The sequence below is a fragment of the Anastrepha ludens genome, chromosome 2 (assembly GCF_028408465.1).
Source record: "Anastrepha ludens isolate Willacy chromosome 2, idAnaLude1.1, whole genome shotgun sequence".
Lineage (NCBI taxonomy): Eukaryota > Metazoa > Arthropoda > Insecta > Diptera > Tephritidae > Anastrepha > Anastrepha ludens.
The window spans coordinates 76,243,615-76,257,091 of record NC_071498.1 but is presented as its reverse complement, the minus strand read 5'-3'; the positions used below and the strand labels follow the sequence as shown (position 1 = coordinate 76,257,091).

General features: G+C 34.6%; 1 protein-coding gene across 4 annotated transcripts in view; it reads right to left on the bottom strand.

Annotated features, from left to right (window-relative positions):
- Positions 1-492: 492 nt before the first annotated feature.
- Positions 493-13,477, bottom strand: part of LOC128871897 (cadherin-86C) — a 67,599-nt gene continuing 54,614 nt past the window's right edge. For 3 of the 4 annotated variants that reach the window (XM_054114052.1, XM_054114053.1, XM_054114054.1), the window contains 3 exons: positions 10,965-11,055; positions 6,497-6,696; positions 493-6,056 (listed from right to left, as the gene is read on the bottom strand). In XM_054114052.1, the coding sequence (XP_053970027.1) occupies positions 3,389-6,056; positions 6,497-6,696; positions 10,965-11,055 (2,959 nt within the window). In that variant the 3' untranslated portion in view covers positions 493-3,388. Of the gene's footprint in view, positions 6,057-6,496; positions 6,697-10,964; positions 11,056-13,477 lie in introns of those variants that run through there. The other variant, XM_054114055.1, reaches the window with a different exon arrangement.

Sequence of the window (13,477 nt, the reverse complement as noted above, 5' to 3'; positions counted from 1 at the left end):
TTGTTTTAGTTTCGGTGCTACGCTACCGCCGGAATCGCTCTCAGGATCATCACACCTACTAAGTCTCTTCATCGCGGCAACGGTTAGTAGAAATGGCTCGGAGAGGTCCTTCCCAATTCTGATGGCGCTACTGGTATTGAGCAGCGTCATCTTGCATAGCCGTATTAGTTTTGTGGTAATACCAAATTCAGATATCGTGGCATATAGGTAACTCTTTTTCGTATCGAGATCATCACATTCTCTGTGACATTCGCAGCTATCACTATTTAACAGGTTCGAGAAGTATTCCCTCCATAATTTAAGTATGCTCCCCGGGCCTCAGTCATCAGGTCATTATTTGTTTTATTTCAATTTAAAATCCGATACCTCTAAATTGATCATTCTTTATTACATCCCGCTATAAGCATATTAATCCCGTATTAAAGTTTAGCTCAATAAAAAAAAAAATATTCATATATAGATATATAGCTTTTCATTTATTTCTGGAAGTAGTTTGAAAATTTTAGTTCCTAATTTAAAATTTCTTTTACATCTGGATGAATTTATGTACATGTGTGTATCTTAAATAAAATTTATTTATATTTAAATACAATATTATAGACTTTCAATAAAAAATATTTTGAATAAACATCACAAAAAGGAAAATACATGACTTATTTAAGAGTAAAATCGAATTCAAAGTGAAAACTGAATAAAAAACTAGTAACTCTGTCGTACATAGTATCTATATAGTTATGTATGTATGTATACATATATATGCGTTCGTATATATTACTTAATTGATTCGTAAATGCTTTGTATGATTTAGGAGTAACCAATTTATGTCAATACTGTGCATACAACTAATAAATGCGTCTATAAAATGGGTTTGGAATAACTCCTTCTCTTATACATATATTAAACAAGTATGCATGTACATATGTATGTGTATATTTATGTGTATATGGGCATAACAGTGTTGATATATGTACATATGTAATTAAACATTGAATATTCCAGTATATTCACTTGTATACGTAAATGTTAAACTTATACATATATACATATTATTATGTTAATACTATACTTATAGTATATTTTTTAAGATGTAAATATGGTATTATAAATAATAATATAATATATAAAAACTTTTGCTTTAAAATTCATTAATTCATATTAATAAGGATATACATATGTACATATATATTTACTTACCCTATATGCAGCAAATCTATAATCTCTTTTTTAAAGACTTCGTATACATATATTTATAAATATATGTAAGAATATATATGTACATATTGTTTCATTATATATTTAGTGAAAGCTCCAATAGGCGGGCTTTGATGTTTGTCTACTTGTTGTCCACTTATCAGAATGTCGCAAAAATAATATTAAAATTCAGAATAAAATATGAGCTAAACCTGGCCCGGACCGATATTTAAATTGGTCTGGCTGTCCATTTTTGGAGTCAACCAAACTCATAGCCAATGAAAGTTATAGTTTGGACCACCAAAAGGACGGATGGAATTTTTGTCTTTACATAAAAAATGGACGTAGTTTTTATTCGATCTCAACAATGTTTTGCCAGATCTACATAAATGAGGGAAGAGATGAGTCGTTATCGAAATAAATGCATTTTCGCAAAAATGGTTCAGACTACAATGAAGTAAAATGGGAACTGTTGTTTACATATCACCAACATACATATGTACATATCTCAGTTTTTCGTAAACACAACCCCCAGACGTAAGCAAATCAGTTGATTCCTTCTAAATCGCCGGCTAATCTAATCTCGAGCCGGTTAACGGTCTGATGTTGGTCACACCTCTGTATTCTGTACATCGCTCTGTATTTCTATGTCGCTACGAGTGAGTAGTGCAAAAAGATTATGCGTAAATTCATACAAAAAAAGAAATCGTTGAACTGTCGGGAGATAACAGAACTAGTAAAAAGGGATAACAGTAACGTTTGTGATAAACAATATCAGAACTTCGTATATGAGGTCTATTTTCTATGGGAAGAATACAAAAATTCTTTGTTCTCAAGAATGTGCCCCTCTATGACAGCTTTCACTTTATACACATATTAATATATCATACTATATACAAATGTATTTTAATCATAATTTTTATAAATTTTTTATGAATTTATGATATATGGAATACTTATTATGTAAATGAAAAAAAAACCCTATGTCTACATACATACGCTTACTATTTTGCCAACCTCGGGATTTGCTGAGGTGTAATGAAATGTTGAAATAATTACTCTTAAACTGTTGTAGCTTAAAAATCTATCTTCGGGGGGCGAGCTCCTATTTGTGGTGTGCGTCTTGATGTTGTTCCACAAATGGAGGGACCTAAAGTTTATGAGGAGCTTTTTCATGGCAGAAATAGAAATTGCCTGCCGAGGGGCGACCGCTATTAGAAAAATGTTTTTCTTAATTTTGGTGTTTCACCGAGATTTGAACCTACGTTCCCTCTGTGAATTCCGAATGATAGTCACGCACCAACCCATTCGGCTACGGCTGTTAACATATCAAAAACTGTAATTTCTTCGATTTGTTTATGATATAATGCCGTATATTCACTGAACATTTTGAGTCATTTGAATTAACAGTTCCCAGAGTTACCAACTTCAAAATTATACGGAAAACAGGCCAGTACTATTTTAAGACTTTAAACCCTTTTTTTGAAACTATGTTTTCGAAGTCGGTGACCGCTGTAAGTCGATGCGCCTGAACGAAATTCGAAACATCAAATTTTTGTCGAAAACTTCAAGTTTTTTAAGCAATAAATTATGCTTGTTTCCTTGAAAATTCGAGTGTAAACTGTTAGAGAGTACCATTTTATTAATTCCCAAAAAGAACTTACCGATTATGCATTAGATCAATATTAAACTAATAAATTCTTTGATTATCAGTACAAAGTTATGATGAACATGTGCTAATTAAGTAAGGGGTTTTAATGTATGTATATATCCCCTATAAATAATAATAATATGATGATGTACATCATCTACTACAATTACTTGTTTTTGATGTATTCTTTTTTGATTCAGAATTTTTTGTTTTTGATTTCTTTATAAAATAATTGACTGCCGAAAATCAATTGCCCAAAATAATAAATTTGTCATGCCTATTATTGCCCCTACCTAAAAAGCAAGGTTAATCCAGAAGCAAAAACTATTACAGAAACATGAGTTGTTTTGTTTGTATGTATGTATGTATGTATGTAAACATGATGACATATAGAAGACGAGTTCAATAACAAATTGTTGCTTATAAGTTTTAACAAAACTTAAAGAGTATCACAAATAGTATTTATGTTATTGATATTATAGTACCTTGCAAATATTTGTAATATGTGGTATAAATATGCTAAGACCAAATAAGACACCTCCGTTTCTATGAGTATTGTGGTGATTCGCCTCCCGATGCAATTTTTCTCACTCGACTAACATCGTCGTATGCAATGGAAAATACACTTTTCTTATCAGCAATGGGGTTTCGACGGCCCATGCTATTGAGCAAGGAATTCATGGCTATACCAGAGTCGTGGTCGTCTTCTAATGTAGATGCGTTCAGTTGCTTTTGAGTATTAGTACTTGACGTTGCAATTGCAGAATTTGGGTTTCCTACATTTAGGCTTATTTTCGAGTTAGTTACTTTTACTTCATTTTCCCTGATGGGTGATGGCTTGGGTTTCACTTTTATGTTGTTGCCTGGTGTCTCTTTAAACGCAGCAAAAGGTGGAGTCTCTGGATACATGTAATGCGGCAGTTTAGTTGGTGGTAATGGTACCTCAGGAGCATTTTCCCGTTCAAATCTGTGTTCTGAATGTTGTAATAGTGGATGGCTAGTATCAGTCTCAATTTTGGGGTTATGTTGCTTGTTCATTACAATGTCTTCCTTGAGAAGCCTATTGTTCTTAGGAGGAGACTTTCTAGGAGCTGGTTCCGGCTTGGATTTAGCTTCGTCAGAAATAATTGCATCGGGTTTCGAGTATAAACGTGCCTTTGAAAGTCGTTTTTCTGATACACTATTCTTTTTTTTCGTTACCGTCAAAGACTTCAAAGAATCCGTTCCAGCTCTATTATTTGCAGTTTTCTGCTTGCCGTAATACCATTCCATGTATTTTGGCACACCTTTTTCAATAACGTCTGTGTCATTGAAGCGATCATCTTGATAATTTAAATCAGTTTCACTTTGGTATACACGATCTTTTGCTGCATTACCTGCTTCCGGTGTTTCTGTGTATGTACTATTTATAATATTTAATGAGGAAGATTTTTGTTTTTCAGTATAATAGCGACTATGTGCAGGTTCAGAGGAGCTGTTACAGCGATTTAGACGCTGTGAGTTTGTTTTGCGTGTATTTCGCGATTTTACTTCTGGTAGCCTTTCTCTCTGGTCAGAGGAAGACCTCGAGAATGTTCCGTTATTGGATTTCTCAGCAATAACCTCTGCTCTGCTATAGTTTTTATGCTTATTTTGATTAGGTGTAAAAGCATTACTTTTTATGACAATTTCGTCAGCATCAGATTCATTCGAATACTCAAGCTCATTATCATCGTCGTAATCATCATCAACATCCCCAGTACAAGCGTTGTTTTGAGGGTAGTATGATATTTCATCGACTATTCTTGTTCGATAACGGCCAGGACTTCTTGTTTTCTCATCTAATGAATCGGACACTTCTATTATAACTTCCCGACCCACTTCGGTCGCTTTTTGTCCCATGGCAATATCTTTTCGCTTCATTTCTTCGTTTTTTTTTCGTCGTAGAACACTGGTTTTAGTTTCAGCGTGCCTGCGAAGGGGCTTTTTGGGTGGGGTCCGTTTTCTGTACTCGAACATCTCATCGTCTTCCTCCTTAATGGGAGTACGTATTTTTCTCTTAACGTCTTCTACCATAATAATTCGCTTCCGGGGATGTGTGCTGCTCCGATATTTACTGCGTTTTTTTTGCTTCTTACGTTTTATCCAATAAACATGATCGGGACTATTTGGAGGGCTGAATCGCACAAATTCGTATTCATTCTCCGACATGGAGTCATCATTTTCACTTCGAGCTTTGCGCCGCATAGATTTCCCCTGCGTATTAACAGTCGTTCTTTGAGCAAATTCAACATCTTCGTTTGTCTGGGTCCCAGCTTCACATTCTGTTTGTGTTGCAATTGCTACATACTGTCCTGGAAGGCTTTGGGTCTCTAATACTACTTCTTGTTGGGTATACCGAGTTTCTAACTTTTCTTTTTCCATTAAGATTTGTCGCAGTAACGCATTTTGTTGCTTTAGTGAGTTCTCGAGCTCGTTTGTTAGCGATTGATTCGATGTTGAGAGATGCATTTGACCTACGAGATCATCGGGCTGTATTGTTATTGCTCCATGAACAGGTTGCGTATGTATCACTTTTACTTCAGGCTCTGTTTGTGAATAAACTATGCTATTGGCACCTGATTTACCGATAGCAATTGACCCCCCCTTCATTGTGGAATGTGGTTGAATTGCATTGGGCATTGCTTGGATATACGTGGCACCTGGAACGATTTGATAATGCTCGCGTATGATTTGTTTCCCATCTGGTTGCTCTTCAATGAATCGGCGCATTAGAATTTCTTTCCCACTATTATCAACCATTAGTAGTTGAGGTTGTGAGAGGTTTGTTGATTTGACTGGTAAATTTACATAAACGTTATTATCGTCGTCCACCACTGCAACACTATCGCGGGTTTTATCCCTAGTCATAAGTTGCAGTATTTCAATGTTTCCATCTTTGATAAAAAATTCGCGCTTATTTTTTAAACTGCTTCGAGCTGTATTATAGTTCATATCACTGCCGCGATCCATCTCTTGACGACTTAGGGAATCGCGGTCAGAATGCTTAGCTTCAATATCATTGCGTTGCTTATGTTGAGCCAATTGTTGCTTCGTTTTGTTGGATTGAAAGTGTTCTGTATCTGTATCTAAAAGTTCTCTCTCATCTGCGATATCCTCGATGTATATATCTCGGTCATTTATCAAATTAGTTCTAGAGTTATGAAATGTGTCGTCTTTGGCTGTACTGCTGTTTCTGAAAGTTAAAAATGGTAAGAGAGATATAGTAAGGCATTGAACTTATTTATATATTATATTTATTGTAATTTTAATTGTAATAAATAAAAAGATATTAATAATAATAATGAAATTGTTTGTACTACATATACGAGTATGCAAAATCTAAAATTCAAGATTGGGCGGTACTTCTAAAATACTACTTTTTCTGTCTATTACGAAGAAAAAGATGTTAATAAAACAATACTCTTCAAAAGCTGTAAAATTATAAGGCCCTATCTTTCCATTTTTAGGATGGCATTGAGGCGCACACCAAAAATTTGAGCGGGAAGGAAAGGAATCTTGCGACATAACTTCAGTGGCATTTTTTTAAGAATATCATAATTTATACTCTACTCCTATATATAGTATGTATGTATTTCATAGTACGAGTAGATAAATCTGAGCACTTTTGCTTACTTTATTTTTACACGCCTCTGTTGTTCTTCCGCGGAACGAATGCGGTGTCTGTCTTCGCCGCTTTTTACAGTTTCATGAATTCCTACGTTTTCGTTAAACTGCTCACGTCCATTGTGGAACTCCCAACGGGTTGGCTTCGTTCGCGGATCTGTTGGCTTCTCGGCGGACCAGGCCTCGCGTCGTCCCATCCATTCGGCGACCTGTGGTTACAAAATAACAAATGTTTATATTCCCAAAACTTATTAAGTTTGTTATCTATAAAGCAATATACTTATAATTAAAGGATATACAAAAATATAGAAAATACGTATATATATCATATATATATTCTCTAAGCACATTTTAAAAAGGTATTAGGGCCTTACTTAGCCATACATACATATCTCTCTCGTGTATAACTGAAAGAACTGCACGAGTAAGTAGAATTTGTATAAATGTACTTACTATATATAATATGTGCTCGTATGTACCTACATAAACATGCCTATGTGTGCCAATAGTCAGCAATTGGGAGCAACAACAAGTATTTCGAAAAACAAATACCTACAAATGTACAGATCTGGGTAAATTCAATTGCATTTCTCAGTAACTTTTATTAATGCCAATATAAAGACTGAATTTTGTAATTTTAATTAATTATATATGCTGGTAATGTATTTTTTTTTCCAAGTATTTGAAAGGAATTGGAAATGTAATCAACCTATTGCTAGAGTATTTTTGTTTGCACTTAGAGCAATTGTAAAATTAATTGAGAAAGCGAAATTTCATTCATGAATGCGAAATTTGAAATTGTTGTTGTTGGTCAAATAATAAAATATGCAAGGCCACGTTACAAGATTTTTGGAAGTATTGTATTTTATAAATATCGTGTTAAATTTAATAAAAGGGAAAGAGGCAGAAAGAAGCATATTCGTTTAATTGTGAAATTAAGGGCAAAAAATAAGCAACAAACGGAAAATAAGTTTTCACTAAGCCGCTTGAGGGAATGTGCGTTAACTTTCATTAAAGTCAACATTTCAAAGTAATCGAAGGATGTGGTTGGCAAGGTTATTTTGTCCGTCGTAAAATTTGTATAAGAATGATCACACGATTAATCTTTTATCAATGTACAAGTGCTGAAAAGGAGCACAATGGAAAAATATTTGATGTGCTGAAAGGAAGTTGTAAAAAAACGATGTTTTCTTTTTGGAAAAAGCAATGTGTATGAATGCGAGGAGAAAACAAGCAGGTCAATTAAAAACAATGGTAGCAGAAGCTCTGAAAATAAATTAAAGTTTTCTCCTTTTTCTGGTTGCGCCTTCCGAATTCGCTGCGACGTTAACGCTACGAATATACAAAAAAAAAGGGCAGATAAATTTCTGAAGAGGAAGAATAAGCGAAGGCAATAGGAACTGCCAACCACAAGAAACTCACACACTTTGTTGCTACGGCATCAGCGACATTTTGGTTATTCCAAGTAATGATGACAACCAGGTGTCAAAGTCGCGAAAAATAAAGTAATGGTTTTCAGAAAGCGCCACCTTCTGCATCCCTTGGTACTTCTATCCGACTTTACAATTAATAGCAAATTTATTGTCAATTAATGCCATGCTAATGCGATAGTTCTATTCGTATTTGAAACGAAGAAATTGAAGAACGCAATTGCAACTTAGCAGCCAACAAATTAGTGAATACATTTTTTTGGATTACTGTTAAAATGACTTTGAGGAATCTTAAATGAAATTAGAAACATTACATTCCCTGAAACTGAATTGAAAAATATGTATTACATGTATTACATTAAATATTATTAACCCCTTCAGATCTGAATTATTGTTAATGGATAATAAAATTATGTTTTTACTAATAATAAAGACATCATAAAAACAAATGTGTGAAAAATCATACATATTTCTTAAGTTTTCCGAATTTTCCGGCATGTGCACAATTATGCTCATTAGGTCCCAAGTGTTGTCAACAAAGTAAAATAAAAATATTACCTATAAGGCTTTAAACATTATGTGCATAATTCTGCACATGAGGTCCGAAGGGGTTAAGCATGTAAAGGTATACCCGTGTAGCTACATACATATGCCTGAATGTATAAAACCTGCAGAAATCAATTGCATTTAAGAGAAAAGTTTGGTAACGCCAGATTTTCAAGTATGCTTGTTTGCAGTGATGTTTGGTGATTTTTAACGTTTAGATAGTGATTTATTTAGCGCTTTTGCTAGAAATATTACAATTAGAATGAAGTGAAATGTAATTAGTTACAACAGCAATATTCTCTTCTCCATTTTATAATGTGCGTCGTATGAAATATTGTGCTCTAATGTGAACTTCTTTTACGAAGATGCGTCTCTAACGACGCTACGACGACGGTTAATGCGACACCTATTTGAAGAACAAATACAGTATAAGTTAAAAATACAAAGTCCGGCACTCGAAGAGTAACCAACTGCATGGGCATCAGCTGTCTGTTAGTTGACAGTCCAGAGAGTGAACCCGAAAAAAGAAAATCAGTAATGGATTTCAAACGTAAAAGTGTGATTGCATTATATTTGGCTGGGACATAACAACCAGTGATTGTTCGTGAGCTCGAGCACCTTAAAGTAAATAAAGGTTTTATTTATTGCACCAATACTCTTTACAATGACATTGGTAGCATAGCGAAACGTCATGGAGGTGATCATCAAAAGACTGCAACGACACGTGAAATGGTTCAAAAAGGGAAGGAGCGACTTGAGCGTAGCATTCGCCGCATACTGAAAAATGATCTTAAAGTCCAGCCTTACAAGATCCAAAAGGCAATTGATCTCACACTAAAGCAACAACAAGTCAGACTTGAGAGAGGGAAGGAGTTGCTTCGCTTGGCCGAAAGCGGTCAACTTCCGAACATTGTGTTTTCTGACGAGAAAATTTTTCAAATTGAATAATTCGTAAACTCCCAAAACGATGAGGTTTATTTAACCGACCGTTCGTACGAGAATTAGAGTCATCGATTGGCTACCAGGAGGGTGCACCCGCCACAGGTAATGGTTTGGGCCGAGCTTGGCGTCAAGGTAAATGCGAAATATTATTGGGAAAGTATTCTGGATTTTGCTTTGAAGCCGTGGGCAGACAAACATTTCGGTGGCAGACCATGGACGTTTCAACAGGTCTCGGCACTGTCTCACAAAGTTGATAACAAAAGCTCATAACGTCCACACAATGGCTCTCAAACTCACCAGACGCGAGTTCGATGGATTATTCTCTATTCTCCATTTTGGAGAGCAAGGTTCGAACTAAAAGATTCATCAGTCTCGAGGTGCTGAAAAAAGCCATTGACCGCAAGTGGATCATTGACCTGCAAGTCACATTCGGGCAGCTTGCGAACTAATTCTGCTATTGAACTAAATCTGCTATGTAATTAAATTTAACAAATCAATAAAAGAAAGTTTGTTTTTTCACAATTAACAATAAATTTGGCGCAATACTTAAACATGATGTACTTAGCATGAAACCTATGATTTTATGATCTCTTTGTAGACGCTCCCGTACTTACTCGTGCAGCTTACTACATACTTGTATATACTCATATATGTAAAATAAAGAATTTTAGTGTGTGCGATAAATGAATGAATTAACTTAAGCAAATCATAATAAATAGCATTAAATCAAATACAAGTACATGTACTTACATATGTACATACACATATGTGCATCCGTATGTGGGTTGTTCTTCTTTAACTTGAACGCCTTTTAAGAGGAAAGTTTTCCGGTTTGTATGTATATACATACATAAGTATATCAAATGGCGATGATTTCATAAGCTCGATGAACTTTTTGAAGACATCGCAAAGTTCAGAAAATTAAGGAAAAAAGCTATTGGTGAACTTTCTTAAATACCTTTACAAGAAGAAAGGTACTTAAAATGAGTTGGGGCAGCTATACATATATAGTATATGTATGTATGATGGGAATAAAGAATTTGGCGACTTATATAACAAGCATTAAGATGTTTATCCACAATTTTATGAGATTCTACAAATTTTAACGTAATGACATTCAACAAAGATCTAACGTGTTGTAGATGTAGCCAAGATATATGTTTTATGTTTTAAGGCAAAGCAAAACTTTTAAGGGCTATTATTAAAGTTATATCTTATCTACAATTCGTTCGGTTAACTAGTGATTACTGAAACCTTTATTTTCAATTTATTTTCTTATTTTTGAAATAACTACTGTATTAATTTTCCCCCAAATCCGTTCGAGTTAAAAAGAATGGCCCGTATAGGTATATGTAAGTACAATTACTAACTACCACTGTATAAGGAAATAAAAAATGAAAAACTTAAAACTGTGCAAATTAAATGTCTAATCGAAATTTTTTACTTCATCATGAAAAAATAGAAGCACTTTTGTACAGTTATTTTTTGTGCTAAAAGAATGTGGCGCTGCTTGCAAGGAAATAAAAGAAATTTTACGAAATTCAATATTCAAAATCTACCTGAACAGATTTTGCTTGTTTTCCATTTGCCATTTCCCTATGCACTAGGTGAACATCGTCTTCAGTTCTACTGACATTAACTATTCTCTTGCTACAATAGAAAAAGAAAGAATTACAGATAGGTAACTTACGATTAAATAACAGCAAAAATACGGGTAAAGATATTAATTGAGGAACATAGTTATTTCTCCAATACTTGCCCAATCATTATAAACGCAACGGATATATGTTTTAATTTTGCTTTAATATCTTCATAACACGATTTTTCGGATTATTTAAAAATATTTTCAAGATAAATCTTCACTTCCAACTTCACTACCGTTAAAGTGAAGAAACTTTCTACGAGAATGAAGTCTGATGAGGATCTTCGAAATATGTAGCAGCAATATTTTTAATAAAATCAATAGGCCCTGATCTCGTAAAATCGCTACTAATTTAATTTATTATTGAATGAAATATTTTAAGAAATCCCCTATCAAAATTTGTATGAGAAATGGCTTACAATAGAATTATACAAATACTTTTCGATTTGCGTTAATGTAACATGCGTGTAAACGTTTATATTTCAGCGCTTCATACATTTGAATGTTTAGATGAATACCCCTAATATTTTATTTGAGAAGGAGAAAACTTGCTTAACACTTTCATATGATTGAATTATTAAAGGTTTAATAACTAAGCAGCTTTCTCACTTCTTGACGTGTCGGTTTCCTTAGATAGACTCATGTTGCTTCTTTTCCAATTTATGTGTGAATTTTGTAAAATATAATATTTTTAAATACCAGTAAAAAGTTAGTTTTTTCATAGAAAGTTAAGGCTGATAGATAGGTTTGACTATTGAAGCAAAATTGTGAGGTTAACTTTGGCAAATCCCCTTTTTGGCAAAGAGAGATGCGGGGAAATGAAAACAAAATGCAAGGTTTTACGGCTGGGGTTTTACTGCCACTAATCTTTCTATTTTTTTTTTAGATTTTTGTACGTCGGCTTTCAATACTAGTCTTCAAGCTGCTGCTATTCTATAAGCTGTTCGATACCTTTTTCTTGTACTGCGAGCTTATACCTGAGCAGCTGCTTACATATTGTCATGCTCTGCGTCTGCTTCCGATATCTGTATATATAGTAAATGCAGAAGCAGCTTTCTCGAAGGTATACAACATCTGCTGAAGGTCATCTTCATTGTGCGGTTCTCTGCGTCATCGGCGTCGCACATTATCTTGAGTTCATTTCCCAGCAAATATCTTCTTGCCCGTGTAGATGTTACAGCAGATATTATTCGCCCATAATCAAATTGAACGGGATAGGACTTAAGCTGTCGCCTTGTATTATCCCTATTGCCACCGGTATTGGGGTTGGTATTTCAGTATTAGTCTTGACATAAGTGGTGTTTTCGGTGTTGAGATTTCTAATTATTACCAGAACATTGTTGTCAATACAGTGTACTTTCTCTTTAGCGAACACCTAAGGGACTGACAAATTTGTCCGCTTAAGAGAGATGTCCACTTATGAGAAAAATATAAGACGAGTTCATAAAAATGTGTAATAGATGTACATATGCTTAAACAGTTTTATTTCCAAAACAAGAATATTCAGCCCTATCAGGCAATTCATCGTAGACTGTTTTTTTGCTAGATCGTAGAGTTTCGTACAGTTTTTTACGATGACGTTAGAATAACGGACAAAAATTAGAACGAGTAATAAAAAGAAGTGGTGGCCGCCGTAGCCGAATGGGTTGGTGCTTGACTACCATTCGGCATTCACAGAGAGAACGTAGGTTCGAATCTCGGTGAAACACCAAAATTAAGAACAATATTTTTCTAATAGTGGTTGCCCCTCGGCAGGCAATGGCAAATCTCCGAGTGTATTTTTGCCATGAAAAAGCTCCTCATAAAAATATCTGCCGTTCGGAGTCGGCTTAAAACTGTGGAACAACCTCAAGACGCACATCACAAATAGGAGAAAGAGCTCGGCCAAGCACCCAAAAAGGGTGGACGCGCCAAATATACATCTATATATATAATAAAAAGAAGATTTAAAAGGAAACAACTAGAAAATCTGTAAAAAGTAAGTTCTATATTAACTAAACTATAAATAAAAAAATTTTTTTTTAAGTATATGTACTTTTATGTGACTTCCACAGGCGTAAAGAAGGAGAAATCAATCATAACATTGATACGGTAATAGCCCTTCCGGTTGTAGTAGAGGAAATAATTTTTATGTACGTCCGATCCAGATAAAAAAGGATGTCAGGAAATCTATATTTTTGAGAGAATTCCATCTTGCTTTGCCGTTTTTTATTGGCACTCATGCCGACATTTACCCACTGAGGAGACAATCGTGTTTGTAGTGACGAGAATACGTCTTTTAGTACATAGCTAACTGCCTCATTGGCACGTCGAAATCTTTGCCAACTCCATGTTGATAGCCTCCCTCCGCAAGAAACCGTAAAACAGAGGATAGTGGGAGAACTGGAGTTATGGACGACGACCTTGCTGAGCTCGCGCTGTCTTCAATAA